This window comes from Empidonax traillii, unplaced genomic scaffold (genome assembly GCF_003031625.1).
Source record: "Empidonax traillii isolate 1590-97213 ecotype Southwest subspecies unplaced genomic scaffold, ASM303162v1 scaffold1876:size139808, whole genome shotgun sequence".
In the NCBI taxonomy this organism is placed as follows: Eukaryota; Metazoa; Chordata; class Aves; order Passeriformes; family Tyrannidae; genus Empidonax; species Empidonax traillii.
In genome coordinates, this window is record NW_020957069.1 from 19,236 (window position 1) to 39,087 (window position 19,852).

The following is a 19,852-nucleotide window of genomic DNA, read 5'->3' on the forward strand; positions in this document are numbered from 1 at the left end:
TCATGTCTTTGGGACACTGGTGGCCTTGAAACACATATTCTGTTTCAAAATTCTCTCCTGGCTGCTTCTGAAGTTGTCTTTTTGCTCTTGAGTTTACTGAATTTGTGAATTGCTTCGATCTCCCCAAATTGCATGCTCTTCTTCCTGGGGGTTTTGTCTGTTGTCTGAGTCATCTGGTCTTTTGTTGAAGAATGAGCAGAGCAGAGCCCTGCAGTGGAGATTTCTCAGCCACTGAGCACCTCTCTCTTCTCCCCCAAAGCAGATGAAGTGAACCTGCTGGACAAAATCACCCTCCACGCCCAGGACCTCAGCAATATTTCCTTTGCCTACGATGAAGGCCACTGCAGGTTCCTGGAGGTGGGGCAGTATGCCACCCTCAACATCCCCACCAGGGAGGCCTTTGGGGACAGGTAGGTGCCTTTGTGTGGTTGTATAAGGTTGTGGGGTTATGTGGGTGTGGAAGGTCATGAGGTTATAAGGGCAGTGCTAATTCTGGCCTGGCTGCTGCTTTTTGAGCAGCTGCCTTTAGGACTGCAGTGATGGTTTTTGTTGCCCTTGTTTGCTTTCGTTTTTCACTCTCCCCGCGTTCCTTCGTGCTGGGACTCGTTTGTTGTGCCCTGAGAGGTGGCACAGCAGGTGCCACGTGTGTCCCTTCCTCCTGCCAGGTTTGCTGACGAGCTGAGCGTGCTGATGAAGCTCAGGTACTCCCTGAAGGAGGACACCAGCCTGGTGACCATCCTCAGCCACAGGAGCCACGTGCTCTTCCAGATCAGGATCAGCCCCTACGGCCTGGTCTTTGTCACCACGAGGAGGAGACACTACGAGTGAGTTCCAGCTCAGGTGTTGGTTTTTTTGGCCTTTTCTTGCTTCCTTTTCCCCTCCCAAGGCCAGAGTCGAGGTTTCCCACTCAGATGGGCTTTGAGCAGTGCCCATCACGACCCATGAAGGTCCCTCAGACCCCTTGCTGTGACTGTGCAGGTTGTCACTGCCGAACTCCACTCTGTCAAAATAATGCAGGTTGGAAAACAGGGCAAAGAACAAAAAGGTTAAATTACCTGGGGAAAGACACAGCTACCAGGAATTTCTCAGGCACCTCAAGTGGTTGTGGAATCCCCAAATCCATCGGCAAACAGCATTCCTGTGCTGGAAGACAAGTGATGGTGCTCCTTGTGACAATTCTAGTGCTGTCTTTTGTTGTCCTTTGCTGTCCCCCACTAAGGGACCTTGGAGCTGATGAGGATCCATAAGCTGTGGGACCAAAGTTTCATGCTGTGTCCCTTCCTTTCCCCTCTGGAACACCCAGGTTCCCAGTTTCCTTCCTCAGTGATGGGCACTGGCACCAGGTTGCCCTCAGCATCTCCCTGGAGAGGCTGGAATTGCACGTGGACTGTCGGCTGGTGGACAGAGTGAGCTGGGCCAACTATTTCGGGATGGGAGTGAACACTGAGGGGCTGATCATCATTGGAGGCCTCATCGAGTCCTTTGAGATCCCCTTTAAGGTGAGTGAGAGCTGGGCAGCCTGGCAGGGCTGTGTGTGGGGGCATGGTCTGCCCCAGCTGCGGGAAGGGAGGCTGCCATCTCCCTCTGAGGGGATCCTTTCCCTTCTCTTCCCAAAACACACCCTGTGTTTTCATGCTCGGGCAGGGTGAGCTTGGAATTGTGCAAAGGGCTTGGTTTTGGCTCAGGGCAGCACAAGGGCCAGCAGTCAGGTCAGCACTGGAGACTCCTGGGTTTGACTTTCATCCTCTCCTGCTGGGCATGACTTGTACCACATACAGATGTTGCTGTGCATGCAGAGCATCTGGTTTGGGAGCCTGTCCCATGGCTTCAAACTGACACAGGGATGGGATGTTGGGAATAAATCCTTCCCTGTGAGGGTGTGGAAGCCCTGGCACAGGTTGCCCCATCCCTGGAAGTGTCTAAGGCCAGGTTGGACAGGGCTTGGAGCAACCTGGGCAAGTGGAAGGTGTCCCTGCCCATGGCATCTTTGCATCCAGCCCTTGAAGATGGAAAGGGAACGTTGATTGCCCAAACCATCCCATAAAGAAGCCCTTGGTTACAAGAAGCTGGAGACAACCTGCCCCCACAGCCCCTTCCAGACCTCTCTCTGTCCTCTGGAGGAAGAAGCAGGAGGGTAAACGATGGTTTGTGTGTCCCTTCCTCCCCAGGGAGCTCTCCAGCAGCTGACCTTTGTGATGGGAGACGCCTCGGCCGCCGCTGAGCACTGTCACAGCTACAACTCCACCTGCACGGGCTCCTTCAGCCTCAACCGCTTCACCTCCTCCTCCTGGGAGCCCTCGACAGCCTGGCCAGAGGTGTGGCTGAGGGCAGCTGACAAATTTGGGGAGTGCTGGGCCGGGTTCCTCTTTGGTTTAACCCCATTCCTATGACAGGGCTGGCCCAGGGCGTTAATGCAGCCTGGAAAGAGCTCGGCTCTCCACGCTGAGTTGAGATGCCAGGAGGTGACGGTGGGTGGTTCTGGGGGGGTTCTTTCACCATCCAAACCCTCCCTGCAATCACACAGATGGGTTTGGTGCAGAGGAGGGTGAGTTAAGGGGAGGGTTTCTGAGCCAAGGAAAGCCTGGGGGGGGTGTGTGGCTGTGTGTGCTCAGTGTGGGGAGCCCAGGGAAGTTTTGAGTAGCTGTTGAGTAATGCTGCAGCTGGAACTTGGCTTTTGGGAGGGGGTGACAGCTGTCCTGGGGGATTGTACACCACTCTGGAATTCCTGCCCGCTCCCAGCAGGACTGTGCACCCTTTGGTCCCTCTGTTCTGCCAGCATTGCTGGAAAGTGGAAGTTTGGGTGATTTTGCTTTAATTCTGGAAATTTATCTGTTCCAAAAAGCCCAGATCACTCAATAAATCCCCCTAAAAAGACATGAAATGCCCAGGCTCTCCTCAGGAGCTGCAGTTGGCCCAGGGAGATGCTTCATGTCTTGGGCCAGGTGTTTAGAAAGGAGCTTGGGAAAGGCTGGAGAGAGGCAAGTGTTGAACGCCAGAGTTCGGCACAACCCCCCCAGTTCTGATGGTCTGGTGAGGAGCTGGGACAGCTGCAAGGAAAAGGCAGTGCCAAGGGAGGAAACTGGGTGTGGGATGGGGCATTTACCCTCTCTGGGTCCTGCCCAAGGTTTCCTTTGGGCTACACGTCCTGGCAGCAAAGAGGGGGCGGTGACACCCACCCAGCACAGCCCTTTGGAGGCTGCTCCGCTCCCACCATGGGCTGCACCACTTTGTGTGTTTATTATTTTAGGAGGAGGATTTTAGGGGAAAGCCCTGGTGAGGAGGGATTAAGTAGGAGCAGCTTTGCCAAGGAGTAAAAGCGGAGGAGGCTGAGTGTGTGACACAGAGCAGGTCACACGGGCTATCTCCTGCTCTGAGGGACAGTGGGGTAACTCCTGGTCATCCCAAAATGCATTTGTCACACTGACAGCGCTTGAGTGCTGACTATAGCTCTGGGATAAGCTGGACTCACTCTCTAAAGCCAAGAAATAAGGACGAATCTGTCATTTAAAAGCTCCAAGATGTGTCCTCTGAGCCTGGGTTGGTGATGGGCTCATTTTTACATGTGTATTATCCCATGTTCTGGAGGGCTGGGGCTTTGGATGGCTCTGGTGTCTCACCCAGCAAGGAGGAAGTTTCACTTTAGGCATCAGTAAGTTGGCTGCAAGTGGGATAATTCTGCCCCGCATCCCACCGGTTCCCAGCCTTTGCTGGCCCTTCTCAAGGACTGATGAGCCTCCAAACCAAAAGAAACTGCAAAAACCACCCAAACACTTGAGGGGTTTAACCCAAAGCTGTTCCCTCCTGTTCCTCTGAAGGATTGGCTCCCAGTGTGCATTCCCTGGATGCTTCCTGTGCCCTCAGAGGCAGCTCCTCCATCCTGGAGCCAACAAATGAGCACGTAGTTAAGTCAGTGCTGGTCCTGGGGCAGTGATATTTCCCTCTTTCCCCCTCCATCTTTCCAGGTGCCAAAGGAAACCAATGAAATCCAAGATCCCTCTGCTCAGGTAAGACTCTCCTCCTCATACCCCTCTGCTGTCCCACCCCCAGAGCATCTCCTGGGGACACAAGTTTCTCTAACAAGCAACAAAGTGAAAGCCAAAATACCCAGAGCAAGGCCACTAATTATTATTTTGTTGGCTATTAGTTGTTATTTTCTTTATTGGAATATTTCCCTTTAATGATTTAAATGTAACTTGACATGTCCTGGAGCTGGTGGAGGCCAAGGTGAGTGTTTAGGTGACCTTCCTGAGCTCCAGTGAGCCTGGGGGAGATAGAGGTGGAGAAGAGATGGATCAGGTCACCACCTGCACAGAGGTGTTTGTGAATCCTTGTGCAGTTGGATTAGCTTGGAGGGAAGGGGGTGAAGGTCAGCAGGGTGGCAGGAGAAAGCAGGAGATGGGATGTCCACGGCTTCTGCCCACGTGTGGGATGTGATGGGCGAGCTGGAACTCTGCAGTGGCAGGAGACAGCTGTGCTTCTGGGAGTTCATAAAGCATCCCCCTGCCAGGGCAGAGCTCCTTGGGGTCCAAGGGTGGCTGCTCTGGTGGTCATGGCACTGGGGCTGGATTGTCCCATCTGCTTTCCCCCAGCTGGAGCTCAGAGTGTGTTCCAGCTCTTCTGCGTGTGCCGGGGAGATGAGCGAGCGAGCAGAGCGAGGCTGGCTGCAAGTGCCTGATGTTTGTGCTTTATTTGGGATTTCTAGCCAAGATTTGTTGTTCAAGTTCATGCAAACAGACATCCTGAGGGGGAAACCCGCCAGCAGCTGGAAATTGAGATTTGTGTGTGTGTGTGTGTGTGTGTGTGTGTGCGCGACTAAACAGTTCGATTCCTTCCTTCCCCTCACCCTCCCAGAGTCCTTCATTCCCCTCACCCTCACTGTTAACTCTTTGGGGAGGGTTTCTCTTCTCACTCCTGGCTTTAGCTGTTTGGTTACACCTCGACAACTCCTCTGGGCAAACCTCTCGTGTGGGGCAAAAGTGGCCTTGTCCCAGCAGGTTCATCCCCTCTGCCCCAGGGTTTGATCCTGGCACCTCACGGGCGAACCTGCTGCGGGTTTGGGGTGATGATGTTGGCTTTGTCATGAAGTGAGGTGGCAAAAGCACTCAGAAAGGTGGACTCTGCCTCCTTGCAGTCCGTCCTGGTGGCTCCTGATTGGGATTTGATCCCCACCATCCGATGCTGGTTTGCCAGCGGGCTCTCCCGGCGCCTGGTGACATTTTTGTCACCAATAATAAGAAAAGTGCTGAAATTCACGGGTCCATAGGGGAAAACTAATGATCTTCTGGATTTGGGACAAGTTTATTTTTTGGGCTTTTAATGAGGAGCAGAGATGCCTCGGAATCTTTGGCGTTTGGATTTATTAAATGGAAAAAAAAAAAAGAAAGAAAGTACTACTAATGCATTGCAGTTTGGAAATAATGGAGAGCAGAGCAGGGACGGGCCACAGCTCTGCTTTGTAGTTGTGCTTTCCCTGCCTTTGTTCCCTTAGAAGTAAATTGGTAGATTGGTGAATTCCATAATTGCTAATTAGAGCTAAACAATTACGCAGGCTTGGGGTTTGGTGGTGGAGGAAGATATAAGTGGGTGAGGGCAATAGTTTAGCAGCCTGAATGATACCTGAATTGCAGCCTATTCCTTTGGGGATTTTTTTTTTTTTTCTGAGGGGTAAATCATCATTTCTGAGTGATTTTTGGGACAGAGATGGTGTTGAGAGACTTCTCCTGCCTTTTGTCTTCTCTTTGACTCTCTGTACCCCACTTGAGCAGGAGGGCTGAGCTGATTGCTAAACTGAATGGCTTTTTCCCAAGCAATTTAATCTGGGATCCTGAAGCCATTCAGCAAAACAGTCAAATCAAGCTTAAATCCCACTGATTTCCAGAAGAAAAAAACTTCACAGGTTTAATTATGTGGGCAGTTCAAACTACTTTGGGAATTCCTTCTTGATTTAAAGCTGCTATGGGGGCTCCGTGGAAACGCTCAATTTGGTCGTGGTGTGTCTGCTCTTTCATCTTCAGATTTGTTACTGAGCAGAATTAACATTGGAATCACTTGTTCAGTCTCACCCAGCCCTAAAACTGCTGGATAGTAACAGCTCCATCCTTCCTTTAAAATCAGAGCAGCCTGAAGCTGATGCTCATCTTTCAATACCTGTCCCAAAAGGCTCCTGCTTGGTCATCCCAACCAATAAAGACAAGCCCTCAGCTGGGAACTGTCACTCCTCTGTTTCCCTGGAACTCTGGGGCTGCTGATTCCTTGGATAAGCTGGTCTAACACCAAATATCCCTGTGGGGGTGTGGGGAAGTGACTGACAGCTGGAGCCCAGCACTATCTCCCCTGCTCTCTTATCTCGGGATGGTTGTTCTTGTTCCCGAGAGCTCAGATATCTCAGCCACCTGCGGAGCTCTGAAACCAGTTTCTCAGGTAGGATAAGATCTGTGCATCATTTACTGCCCCCCAAACCCACTGTGAGATAAATGTAATGAAAGGAGTGTGTTGATGTGCACCACAGTGGTTTTTCATCCCCAAACCACACCGAAGAAATGAAGTGCTGTTCCCTCCGGCCTCACTGTGAGAGGAATTCCCATCCTCCAGTGGGAATCCCAGCTGCTCTTCAGCCTTTTATGATCTGAACTCCTGCCTGGGCTCAGCTTTTGTGCTCCTCTTGGCTTTTATGGGTTGTCACATGCCAGAAGTGTTGCAGGAAGGGCTTGGCTTGGCCATCATCATCATCATCATCTCTGCTCCCACTCGAGCAGCTCCCCGGGCTGTTGTGGTCGCACCAGCATCTCCTGTGCTGCTGCAGGTCTGTGTCTGTGTGCTCAGGGCACCCCATCCCCTGTGTGCAAGGCCGGCAGGGCTGTTCTCTGCTGAGGGCCACTTAGAAATGGGGGTTGCTCTGCTTTGGCTCTGCAGAGGTGACGCCTTGGTGCTGTGTGGGTGTCCAGGAGCACAGGGAGCCCTTCTGGGGCTTTGCAGTCTGAATGTGGCCCCTGGATGTGGAGCTCGCAGGGATGGTTAGGATTTGGGAGCTTTGGGACATCAGGGAGCCCTGAACATCCCCCTGGGGAAATGGGGAATTGCTGAGGCATCTCACAGGGACCTCCAAAGTATAGGGCAAAATATAGGGACCTCCAAATAAAGAGCATCTCGTTCTGACCCCCTGCCATGGGTAGGGACACCTTCCAGTATCTTTAGGTACCTTTCCGATAGCTAAAGAGGCTCCAGGAGAGCTGGAGAGGGGATTTGGACAAAGGCATGGAGTGACAGGACAAGAAAGAAGGGTTTTAAACCAAAAGAGGAGAGATCTAGATTGGATATTGGGAAGAAATTCTTCCCTGTGGCAGTGGTACCTTCCACCAGCCCAGGTTGCTCCAAGCCCTGTCCAGCCTGGCCTTGGACATTTCCAGGGATCCAGGGGCAGCCACAGCTTCTCTGGGCAACCTGTGCCAGGGCCTCCTCACTCTCACAGGGAGGAATTCCTTCCCAATATCCAATCTAAATCTCTCTTGCTTTAGTTTAAAACCATTTCCTCTTGTCCTGTCACGTCGCCTTTGCCCCAAATCCCTCTCCATCTTTCCTGTAGCCCATTTAGGCACTGGAAATCATTTATTTGCTCTATTTTTTCTATCTTACAATGTATTCACTTCCCACTCCTGCTGTGGATGCTGCAGATCCACAGGTATAACTGCCCTGATCTGCTGCTGGACACAAGATTTCCTGGAAATTTTTCCCTCTTTGAATCAGTCCAGCCTTGATTTTCAATCTTCCCGAGGTGGAGCCTCTTCCAGGAGCTCGATGCTACAACGTGCTGGAAAGAATAATTTATAATTGTCTTTCTCTGATCCCGAGCTCGTGGATCATATTGAACCCTTGGCTGTGGATGGAAGAGGCTCCTCTTCACAAAAATGTGCTTCCTCAGAGAAGACACTGAGCTCTGAACTGGGTTTGACCCAGCTTGGCCTGGCTGAGAGCCAGGGCAGAATGTTACTCTGCTGGTCTGGGCTCCTGAAGGTGGGGATGCTCCAAGCTGGACCTTAAACCCATTTGCTATTTAGTTGAGTTTTTGGCTTGTGGCATCAACTGAAAAGCCCTGCAGAAGTCCAGCATCACTGCACCAACACTGTTCTCTTGGTCAATAAAACACTCTTGGTCTCCTCAGGCAAGAAACCAAGTTAGTTCCACAGCAACTCCTTCCAAACCCCTGGCATTCATTACATTATCTGTGGTTTCTTTGCTAATGAGCCCCCTGTCAGTTGTCCTGTCATTTTGCTTGGGCTCAGCTTGAGGGAAGAGCTCTGTAATTATTCAGGGCTTCCTGTTTGCCTTTTCCCCCCTCTTTTTGTTTTGTTTTGTTTTTATTTTCCTCTTTCACATTGGCACAACATAAAGCCTTTTCCCAGTCCCCTGGAGCTTCCCCAGCTTTCTGAGCCAAACTGAAAAACCAGAGCTCGTGGTGGGGAGAGCCTGTGATTTGAATGCTTTTGGGATTGGATGGTGGGGACAGGATCGAGAAAACCTCCCTCCTTGTCACTTTCTGGAATGGAAAGTGATTTGTTGTCATTGGGTTGTGTCATCTGGCTTTTCTGAACAGAAGGGGGATTCTCCAGCTCTGCTGCTGGTTCAGTCACTGCCACGTGGCAGAGGGTCCCAGAGGGGATTCACCAAGGCCTGGCTGGGCCAGAGGCTCCTCCTGCCTTTATTTTCCTTGTTTAAACTTGATTTTCTGCAAATCACAGCCCCTGCATTGCTTATCACGTGCCAACTCCTTTTTAATTCCATTTTCTGGCTGCTTTCAATTTGGGCTCATTCCCCACCTCCCAGCTCCAAGTTCTGAGAGTTCAAACCCACATGCCTTCAGCCTCAACTCTCACGCTTCTGGACAACTTCAGAGCTGTTCCCAATTTGTCCCTCTCAGCTGGTTCCTCTCTAAATTTGGCCTGTTTGGAGGAGCAAGCCTGGATGGTATTGATTTTGGCTTTTAGTCCTGTTTACACAGAACCAATATAATTCAGCTTGTGCCTGAGAGACCAGTAACTTTTAGCTCAGAGACCCCTTTCCCCTGAGCTTCCCCAGATGGGAGTTTCCAGTGGAGACCTTTCCCATGTCAGGCACTGAGGCTGAATTAAAAAACTCGTGGCTGCAATGGGCAGGAATTCCAGGCTGTGCTAGTGGCAGCTGCCAGGGCTTGATCCAGCTTCCCACTGGCATATCCTGGCTGGCACATCCTGTGGGTCTGTTCTGCATCAGCTTCATGGAATTATAACGGTTTGAGTTGGAAGTGACCTGAAAGATCATCCAGTCCCACCCTCTGCCATGGGCAGGGACACCTTCCACTAGCCCAGGTTGCTCCAACCTGGCCTTGGACACTTGTAGGGATGGGGCAGCCACAGCTTCTCTGGGCAACCTGTGCCAGGGCCTCACAGGGAGGAATTTCTTCCCAATATCCCATCTAACCCTGCCCTCTGGCAATCTGAAGCCATTTCCCTTTGTCCTGTCCCTCCAGGCCCTTGGAAACAGCATCTCTCCATCTTTCTTGTTGTTCCTTCAGGTCCCAGAAGGCCACAATCAGGTCACCCCAAAGCTTCTCCTCTCCAGGCTGAACAATCCCAACTCTCCCAGCCTTCCCTGCCAGCAGAGCTGCTCCATCCCTCTGATGCTCTTGGTGCCTCCTCTGGCCTCTCTCCAGCAGCTCCATGTCCTTGCTGTGCTGTTCTCCAGGGCTGGGGCAGCTCTGCAGGTGGGATCTCACCTGAGGGGGCAGAGGGGCAGGATCGCCGGCTGCCCTGCTGCCCACACTGCTTTGGGTTCACCTGTTGAACACCTGAACACTTCAGGTCCTGCCCCTGGAGCATCAGCTGCCTGCGGGTCCCTTCTTTGGCTCCTCCTGCACCCTCTTGGGAAGGAGGAACGTGGTTCTCATAATTACCACCTGAACCTGTTTTAAGATGTCCAAAAGATGCAGTTGAGTTTTAGCCAGAGTGCTTTTTCTGCAGCCAATTGATTTCTTGCCCAAAAGGATTCTGTAAAATAACCTACATTTTTTTGTTGTTTGTTTGGGTTTTTTTTTTTTTAACACTATCAGTTTAAAGAAAGAATTTAAAAGTGTTATTTTAGAGCCTGTGTGTTACAGCTCTTCACTGCCCACCACCAGCTCTCAGCCATCATGCTTAAACAGAAACAGGACCACAACCTGAATTAGTTGAAGTTAATGACAAGGTGGCTCCTAACTGGGTTTGAAATCTGGCTGATGTGTTACAGTGAAGGGTTTACACTTAAACCATTGCTTCTGGTGTCTTTGGGAAGTGATTTAATCCAGGATGCTGCTGGGGCCAGGGGAGGGTCAGGTTGGACATCAGGAGGAATTTCTTCCTGGAAAAGATGGTCAGGCACTGGCACAGCTGCCCAGGGAGGGGGTGGAGTCCCATCCCTGGAGGGATTTAAAAGCCATGTAGATGTGGCACTTGGGGGACATGGTTTGCTGGTGGCCTTGGCAGTGCCGGATTAACACTTGAACTCAATGATCTTGGAAATCTTCTCCAACCTGAATTCTTTTGCGATCCTTGGATTCTGTGTTCCATGTCCAGCTGCCCATGCAGGAGGAGCAGTCCTGGCTGCCTCCCTGCTCTCACCACTTTGAAGCCTGATTTCCCTCCACCTCGAAGGCAGCGAAACCGCTGTGATTTAATTGGTAACATGTTCTAATTTGTTCCAAGCTCTGCAGGCTCGTTCATTGGGCATTAGCATTTCTCTGGATGAAAACAGCTCCGTGGCAGCCTCTCCTCTCCAGGCTCTTTGCTCTCATGACTTTGTGCAGATTGCTTTCCTTAATCTCCTTGGAATTTTACCTGGACACTGTTGGGAAACACAGTCTTTATCTTCCTTTGCTCTTCAGGGCTGTGAGGGTCATGAACCCACCTGGAGAGTGAATTGTGGGTGTCCAAGGGAGTATCTGAGAGCATCAGATGGGTGAAGGGAACTGGCTGGAGATCGTAGGAACATGGAATGCTTTGGGTTGGAAGGGACCTGAAAGATCATCCAATTCCACTCCCTGCCATGGGCAGGGACACCTTCCACTAGCCCAGGTTTCTCCAAGCCCCATCCAACCTGGCCTTGGACACTCTCAGGGATGGGGCAGCCACAGCTTCTCTGGGCAACCTGTGCCAGGGCCTCCCCACCCTCACAGGGAGGAATTTCTCCCCAGTATCCCATCTATCCTGCCCTCTGGCAGTGGGAAGCCATTCCCCCTTGTCCTGTCACTCCAAGCCCCTGTAAATAGTCTCTCTCCATCTTTTTTAGTGGCTCCTTCAGGCACTGGAAGGCCACAACTGGGTCATTCCAAAGCTTCTCCTCTCCAGGCTGAACAATCCCAGCTCTCCCAGCCTTTCCTCCCAGCAGAGCTGCTCCATCCTCTGATCCTCTTGGTGCCTCCTCTGGCCTCTCTCCAGCAGCTCCATGTCCTTGCTGTGCTGTTTCCCAGGGCTGGGGCAGCTCTGCAGGTGGGATCTCACCTGAGGGGGCAGAGGGGCAGAATCCCCCCCCTCCCCTGCTGCCCATGCTGATTTTGGTGCTTTGGGGTTGTTCTTTTCCTTTTCTAAATCACCAACAAATTAAATGTAACAAACGAAGACAGGACCCTCCCCCCCCAAAAAAAATTATCATAACAGAGAGCAAAGCACTTGAGTTGTTTGTGAAGGAGACTCTTCAAACTTGACTTTTGAAAATGGCAACATTAAAATTTTCACTTCTCCCTCTCCCTTTGGGATGGGGAAGAGTTTGGAAATCTCCAAGCTGGTGGTGTGGCATCTGGCAGCAAAGGAAGAGCTTCAGCAGCTCCTGCTGCCTTTGCTCGTCCAGAGTGGGGCTTGGCCAGAGCCAGCTCCCATTCCCAGCAGTACCATTGGGTTCTCACCTGAAGAACGACCAGTTCTGCCAGTGAAATTGGTGGTTTTCCTACTTGCTGCTCACGCAAATCCACCTTGGCGCTCCCGAGCAAATTGTGCCTCTCGTGTCCGTGGCGCGGAGCGGAGTCGGAGCCGCGGGGAACGGGTTCAATCAGCGGGAGACGGGAAGGACCGTAGGAATGATCTCCTTGCACCTCTCTGCTCCCCTTCTCGGCCCTGCGAGGCAAGTGTGGGCCTGCATCTCCCTCTAGTGACTCCTCGCAGCCTGTTCCTCGTCGGCTCCGTGAGAACCCCCGGCCAGGGCTGGGTCCCACCGGCTCCTCCCGGTTCCCCGTGGAGCTCAGCTGGAGCACGGAAAGAGCTCCAGGAGGGGGTGGTGGGCATGGAGGGGCTGATGGAAACGCTGCCAGCTGCTCCAGCAGAGCCGAAGGACCTTCACACCCACCCACCACCCAACCCACGGACAATAAGTGTGCGAGCCCAGGCTGAGGCACCTTCGCCGGTGCTGGGTGTAAAACCGGTGGGATTTTCAAGTGCAAAATGAAAGGCCGAAGGGACAGATCGATCCCTGGTGTCACTCTGTGGATTTGCTGCAGTTGTTTTAGCATTTGCTCTCGAGCTTGGATTTCTGTCATTAGGAGACCTCAGAGCACCTTCCGGTGCCTAAAGGGGCTCCAAGAGAGCCAGAGACGGACTTTGGATATGGGAATGGAGTTACAGGAGAAGGGGGAATGGGATCAAACTGAAAGAGAGTAGTTTTAGATGGGATGTTGGGAAGGAATTCTTCCCTGGGAGGGTGAGAATTCTTCCCTGTCTTCCCTGGCACAGAGAAGCTGTGGCTGACCCATCCCTGGAAGTGTTCCAGGCCAGGTTGGAGCAACCTGGGCTAGTGGAAAGTGTCTCTGCCATGGCAAGGGTGGTTGGAACAAGATAATCCTTAAGTGCCTTTTACCCAAACTGTTCTGGGATTCTTCTCCGAGTGCCCCTCCTGCAGAGACACTCAGGGTGGGGGGATCCCTGCAGTGGGGCTGTGAGGAGGTGGTCCATGTTGGTGTGGCCCAGGCTGGCACTTGGCTCATGTCTCTTGTGGAGGGTGAGTTTGGGTTTGTAGGGGGTTGAACTGCCCTGCCTGGTGAGGATGAGCTGCCCCAGAGCTCGGGGAGTCCTGCCTGGGGCTCACGAGCCTTGCCCTGTCTTGTCCCTCCCAGCAGTGTTTGTGCACGTGGGAAATTAAGGATCATAGAGTCATTAATGTTGGAAAGGACCTCAAGGATCACTGAGTCCAACCTTTGACCAAACTCCACCATGGCAACTGAAACCACAGCACTAAATTCCATTTGCAGGGATTTCTTGAACGCTCCCAGGGATGGTGACTCCACCACCCGTTCCGTGTGTTGAGCAGGAAAGGGAGAAAAACAAGTGAAATCTTCCCACTTCATTTTTTTTTCCCATCTTCCTTTTCAGAATTCCAGACTCACCAATTCAGATTTGACCCTGGGGCCACCTTGGACGTGGGAGGACCCTCAGGAAACCCTCAACCTCCATCCTGATGGGAGCGCCCTGGCTTCACTCTCTGCTCACGAGATGCCATCAGCTGAGGAGGAGGACGAGGAGGAGGAGGAGGGCAGCCTTTCTATTGAGGATGAAGGCTTTGAGCTGTTCAACTCCACCTATAACAAAATCACAGACCCTGGCAGGCCAGGGCTGGGCAGGAGCAGCACGTGGGTCCATGGTCAAGGTTTGTTCCCTTTCTCTGGGGAGATTCCTGGGAACCTGATGGCTCTTTCATCCTTTATTATGGATATCTATTATTATTACATATTATGACCTGGCTTTTGTCCACCCAGGAGCCTCCAGGAAGACACACAGAGTAGCCAAGAAGGACGGTGCCTCTGCCCCCCAGGAGGAGAACATCACCACGGAGAAGCTGACGGGGAACGCGGGCACCCAGCGGCGGCTCCCGCCCGGCAAACCCGGCCATGCCATCACCAACCTGGTGCCCCACACCTTCCCCAAGGTCCTGGCAGCACGTCAGGCAGCTGCTCCCCAGGGAAATGTGCCCAGAGGTGCCGTGAGGACAGCAGAGCATCATCCCCTGGTAGCAGCCAGACCCGCTGTCCCAGGGCTTGGGGACGGCGCTGCCCACGCAGGACACTCTGTGCCGATGGTGGCACGTGGGCAGCAAGGACACGTGAGACCAGGACCCCCAGGGCTGCCAGGACCACCAGGGCTGCCGGTGAGTGGTGCTGGTGATGGCTGAGGGAGGGGAGGGGTTGCTGGTGGAGCATCTCCCCCTCCACAGTGGGTGCTGCAGTGCCAGCGGTGCCATCAGCTCTCTGGGAGAAGGTTTGTCCACCTTCTCTGGACAAAGGAGTCTTCTCCATGATGGGAAACCCCCTCTGGCCCTGGCAGTTCCCTGAAGGAACTGTAGAGGAGATGATTCCCTTATTCCCTCTGCCCTAGAAGTGGTCTCAAGTAATTAAAATTAACCCCACTGTCGGTTTTCATTTCACCCTGGGCCTGCCCAAGGTCAAGGTGAGGGTCTCAGAAGGGGTCAGACCATTTCTTCCAGCCCCAGTTCCCACTGGCATCACTATCCTTTGCTTCTGTATCACTGCAACACCCAAAAATCGGTGCTGGTGCGAAGCAGAGCAGTGAATTTGTCTTGAAATGAGTTTTGGTTATTTTTCACTTCATTCATCCATTGTAGAGGATGAAAAAAGGGAAACTAAAAAGAAAGAGGTAAACTTAGAATAGATAATTCTTTAGAGAAGTCCTGAATCTTCGTTGAGAAGTAGCTGAAAAGTGTTTTATGTGTTTTCCCATGTTTGTTCCTTCTGCCAAAATTATTCTGTAATTTGCTTACATTTGCTTCATAATTCCTCTAGAAAATTGTATTATTGCCCAGAGGGCATCTTCTCCTCCCCGCAGGGCTGACACCCACATGGAATTCTCGTGGCTGTCCTGGGGTTCAGGGGGGTCCTGCAGGGCAGGTCCCACCCATGGCTGGGTTTATGGATGTGTTGGAGGGACCCGGCTCTAAATCCATCATCCATGAGCCAGGCTTCATGGGATAACGGGTCAATTTAGGATTGTAGCTTCCCCCACAAGACACCTCCTTGCTGCTGCACCTCTTGCCTGCAAAAATAGAAGGAAAAGGCAAAAGGAACAGATGCTGAAGGATGAAAAAATCTCAGGAGCGGAGGGAACGTCACAACATTTGACAGCCCTGCTGTCAGCAGGCAGGAGGGACCCAGCCAGGAGGGGAATTGCTATTCTCTCCTGTAGAAAGCTTGGAGAGGTGGTTTTTTTTCCCTCAATCCTGAGTATCCTGGGTGGAAATAGAGATACCAGCAGCTCTACCCCAGCATTAGGAGTAAGGGAGAAAGATGGAGAGGGAGTTTTTACAAGGGCATGGAGTGAAAAGACAAGGGGGAATGGCTTCAAACTGCTAGAGAGTAGGTTTAGATGGGATATTAGGAAGAAATTCTTCCCTGGGAGGGTGGGGAGGCCCTGGCACAGGTTGCCCAGAGAAGATGTCCTCCAAAACAGCCAGGACCTCTCACCTCACTGTTCAACCCAGATGTGCTCTGATCAGCTCAGAACCAGCCATTTCAGTCCCTGCTTCCCTGGAGTCGTGGCACTGGTCACCCAGTCCCTGTGGGGACCCCCCTGTGGGGTGACACAGCTCTTCTCCTTTGCCTTCCAGGGCTGTCCTGGCAGACGGGGACTGGTGGGGCCCAAAGGAGACAAGGTGAGTGTCCAGAAAATTAGGAGAATATGGAATATGGGGTTTAGGGTCCAGGACAAATAGCATGGCTGGTTTGGGTTGGTTTGGGTGTTTTTCAGCAAGACAGCAGTGGGAACTTCTGAAGCTGCAGGGAAGGATGAAAAGCCCAGCCCCGGGCTGTATCCATGGAATCATCTCAGAGGGACATCTGTCCTGCCTTGGTGGGACCCAGGACTGCCCTTCCTCCTCCAGAAACCCACTGTGCAGCAGCCACGTGGCACAGCCTGGTCTCCTGCTGCACTGGGGGATGGTTGGGGATGGTCTGCATTGAGGGTGGTGCCCCAAGGTCCCCCTCACCTCTGCACAGCAGATCCCATCTTTCCCAAACTGTAGAGGAGCAAACTCTTCGCCCCACACAGTGTCTGTCAACAACAGCTCCTGTGCTGGTGGTGCTTGGATGGGTCTGGGCACAGGAATGTTTGTACAAAGCTCATTTCTTTTGCTTTCCCTCTTTCCAGGGTTATTTAGATCTTAAGAGGTGGTTTGAACCCAGGAATGTGCCCCACTCTGACCTGAGTCAGAACCTGTGCTGGTTGTTCAACCCCTGGCTGATTTTAAGGTATTTTTAAGGTATCCCTTGTCTCCCTAGGGATACCCTGGAGCCATGGGCAGGATGGGCCCCCCAGGTGACCCAGGCCCTGTGGGCATCCCTGGTGTGCCCACCATCGTTCTCTGGAGGAACTCCAGGGAGGACTGGCAGACCTTCACGGTGAGTTACAGCCCTGGTGGGCTCAGGGAGCTCCACTCACACCTCCCCATCAGCTCCCTCTGCTCTGTTGGGAGGAAGAGATACCACGGTTTGACATTCCTGGTGTGGTGGGTGGCAGGTGAGGGCAGAGGGACAGTGCCAAGGAGGGAGGTGCAGCTCTGTGGACAGCTGTCCATGGGCTCAGCATGTCCTGTGTTCCCAGCAGTGCTGTCCCTCTGTCCTTTGGGACTGACCAGGAACAGGAACTGTCCTTTGGCTCCCTGTGGTCCACACTCATCCATCCCCTCCCTGGGATGGTTCATGCCCTACCTCTGCAGGACAGAGGCCAAGGGAGACCCAAGCCCTGCAGAAAGCAGCCCTTCTGCTCTGTGTCACAAACCACAAAGCACTTCTCCTGTTTTCCACCATCTCCCAGCTTCCTGCTCTGCTCCCCAGGGTTTGTGCCCGTCAAGCTCCTTGCTCGGAGGTTTCCTCAGCTGATCCCTGGGGAGCACAGGAGCAGGATGGGACCTGTGGGGAGGCAGCAGCGCCTCAGCCAGTGCATGGCTGGATGCAGAACTCCATGGGGTGACTCCTAAACTCACTGCAACGACCCAGGCAGTGTCGTTTGGGATCCCCAGCTCCTGACAGCACACTGGGATTAAGCTTAAACTCCCCGTGGAGCCTGGCCTGATCCAGGCAGGGCAACAGCTGAAGGCATTGGGTTTCTAACTGCCTCAGGTACTTTTCCAGCCCGGGCTGGAGCTCCCTGGGGTGGGAATGCTCTGTGTGTTGTGTGTCTGTAATGCCCCTCTGGTGGAACTGCAGCCTGGCAGAACAGTATCAGTGGCAGGTCAGTGCAAGGGGCAGAGCAATGGGCTGGTGAGAGCTCAGGCTCCATCTCCAGCTGTCTGAACTCTTCTGTGACCTCGCCCAGGACTTCTGACTTCTCTACAGCCCATTCACTGCTGTCATTGCATCCTTTGCTCCGGGGAAAATGCCTGGAATTCCGGGGAGAGGGGCAGGGGGGATATCTCTGCTCTGCCAGCACAGCACGCCCCGAGGCAGGAGGAGAATGGCTCTGTGCTGGTCTGGCTCTGAGCTGGGACTCACCCACCAGAAGCCCTTTGTGGTTTGTGTTGTTTGGGATCAAAGCAGAGGAGTTCAGGAGATCAGATTCCTCCTGGGAAGCACAGACAGAGCTGATCACTGGGAGATGCTGATCTGGAGAACCTGCACGTTGTCCTGCCCTCCTGCTGCTCCAGAGCAGGAGCTGTGCTGGTGCCAGCGCTCACAAACCCCACTGCGGGCTCACAGAACATACAGGAACAGTCAGGGATAGCGGGGAGAGGGCCCGAAGTGCCGGCTGGAGGAATCCTGCCGTTCCGGAGAGCATCTCCACGCCGGGGTGATCCCTCCCTCCCTCCCTCCCTGCAGCATCAATCCCTGCTGGCAGGGCACGGTCACAGCACTTTGCAGAGCTGCTGCCGCTCAGTCAGAATTCCTTTCTTTTCGTGGCCGTTTTCTTCCCTGCCTGCACTTGGAAAGGCACCTCAGGCTTTGTTCCTCCGCAGGAGAACCGTCCACGCCTGTGGATGCTGCCGTGATTTCGGTGGGGTCCCCCCTCCCGTGGCCGCGGGGATGCCGGAGGGAGCTCGGGAAGCGCTGCGGGTCCCGGCCGGGGGCGCTCCCGGCGTTTTCCCGGCGCTGTTGGCCCGGTGCCGGTCCGGAGGGGAAGGCAGTGCCTGCCGGGGGTCACCGGGGCCACCCCAGAGCCCTGCGGGGCCATTGTGTCTGTGGCCGAGTGACCCCGCGGCGCTTCGCTCGAACGGGAGCGCAAATCCCCGGGCTGGGCTTTGTTAATCCCTGCTGAGACAGCGCGGGGAGCGGGGGGGGGGGCTGTCTGTCTGTCTGTCTGTCTGTCTGTCTGTTCTGCAGCCCTGCAGAATGCGGGGGCTCGCGGCAGTGCTGGTTTGGGGTGGGGGGGGGTCAGAGGGGATGTCCTGGGATCTGCTGTTGGATGAGGCTCTGGGAATGAGGTCAGAGGAGTCAAGGATACAGTGCAGGATGATGGATTGGAAAAGAGAGAGGCACGTGGGGACCATTCCAGAGCATTTGTGGTTGTTGTGGTGCTCGACAGCCCCTCCTGCTTTTTTCCAGTGAAAAAAATAAACTCTTTGCAGTTCATGGGAATTAAGGAAAACCAGCTCAAGGCCGCTGTGATTCCACCCCAAGCCCCTGTCCTGTTTTTGCTCACAATGTATTGACAAGAGTCCGGGTTTGCCAAGAATTCTTGGTGTAACTGGAGGGGCAGGAACTGCTGCTGGTTTGTTCTGTCAGCATTGACTTTGGTAGGAGTGGAGCTCCCAAGGCCCCCAGGGAAGGAGGAAGGAGAACTGGAGCTTCCAGAGTTACTGGAGAGCTTAATCTACAGTGCCAAAATCCTTTCTTTTTATCTATCCCCATACCTTTCTTTAACAGCAGGAGGACGGGCTGGGAAATAAGGGCTGGGGGCCTCAGAGTGAAGGAAAATGTTGTTCCAGGTGAAAAGGAGGGGAATTTTAGGGATATATGGGTGGGGAGGGGACCAAGGGTGGGATGATCAAGGGTGAACTGGGGAGAGTGGCACAAGGTGGGCATCCGAGGCTGCTCCCCACAAGGCTGCAGCCCTTGCTGCCAGGCTGGAGTTTTCCAGGAGCGCAGATCCCACAGGGACCTGTGGATCCCCATCCTCCATCCCCTGCATTCCCAGAGCTCCCCTTGCCCCACCCTGCAGCGAGCAAAGCCCTCACTGTTTCCTGCTGAAATTCCAGAAGCCAATTAATTTCTCTGCCCTCTCCTTGGCATCTGGTGTTCCTGAAATCCGAGTTCACGTCTCATGTGGGATTCCCCCCCCCTCCACCTCCCCTTTCAAAAGGTTGGATTATTTATTTATTATATATATTTTTTTTGAAGCCTAATGAAATAATATCCTGTCCTGAGTGAATCTGAGTTCACTGATTCCTGAGACAAGGCAAAAGCATTGGCTTGGCTCCAACCTCCTCCTCCAGAAAGTTTTTGTGTGAGCAGCTTTTGAGGGAAATGAGAAGTGGCTGGACAGGAGGAGCAGGGAGGCCTGACAGGGACTGCACCCCTTCACTCACTAATCAGTTTGGGATCAACTTAAAAGGAGCAGGGATGCCTGGTGTGGTGTTAGAGCTGGATAAATGCACCCATCCATCATCTGTCCCTGAGAGCCCTGCTCATTGCTGGAAATATTTCCATATGTTGAAAGGTCTGTGTTTATTTTCCATAATGAATTTCTTGGCTTTTTCCCCCTTCTCTCTCCTCTGCTGTTGGAGCAGGGGGCAGGAGGGGGTTTCCAGGTGCTGGGAAGCACGTAGGGACCCCTCCTGCTGCCTGGGATTTGGGTGATGGACAAGGAGGGACTTTCCCAGCCTTTGATGCCAGTCAGGACTGGGAGGAGCTGCCTGG

At 53.2% G+C, this 19,852-nt stretch overlaps 1 protein-coding gene across 1 annotated transcript in view; it reads left to right on the forward strand.

The window, feature by feature from the left end:
- Window positions 1-259: 259 nt before the first annotated feature.
- Window positions 260-19,852, forward strand: part of LOC114071175 (collagen alpha-1(I) chain-like) — a gene marked incomplete at its 5' end in the record, with an annotated part of 49,022 nt that continues 29,429 nt past the window's right edge. Inside the window, 9 exons of the mRNA XM_027908910.1 lie at window positions 260-410; window positions 666-824; window positions 1,304-1,499; window positions 2,169-2,315; window positions 3,963-4,004; window positions 13,365-13,638; window positions 13,748-14,136; window positions 15,610-15,654; window positions 16,280-16,399. Coding sequence (XP_027764711.1) covers window positions 260-410; window positions 666-824; window positions 1,304-1,499; window positions 2,169-2,315; window positions 3,963-4,004; window positions 13,365-13,638; window positions 13,748-14,136; window positions 15,610-15,654; window positions 16,280-16,399 — 1,523 coding nt within the window. The remainder of the gene's footprint in view (window positions 411-665; window positions 825-1,303; window positions 1,500-2,168; window positions 2,316-3,962; window positions 4,005-13,364; window positions 13,639-13,747; window positions 14,137-15,609; window positions 15,655-16,279; window positions 16,400-19,852) is intronic.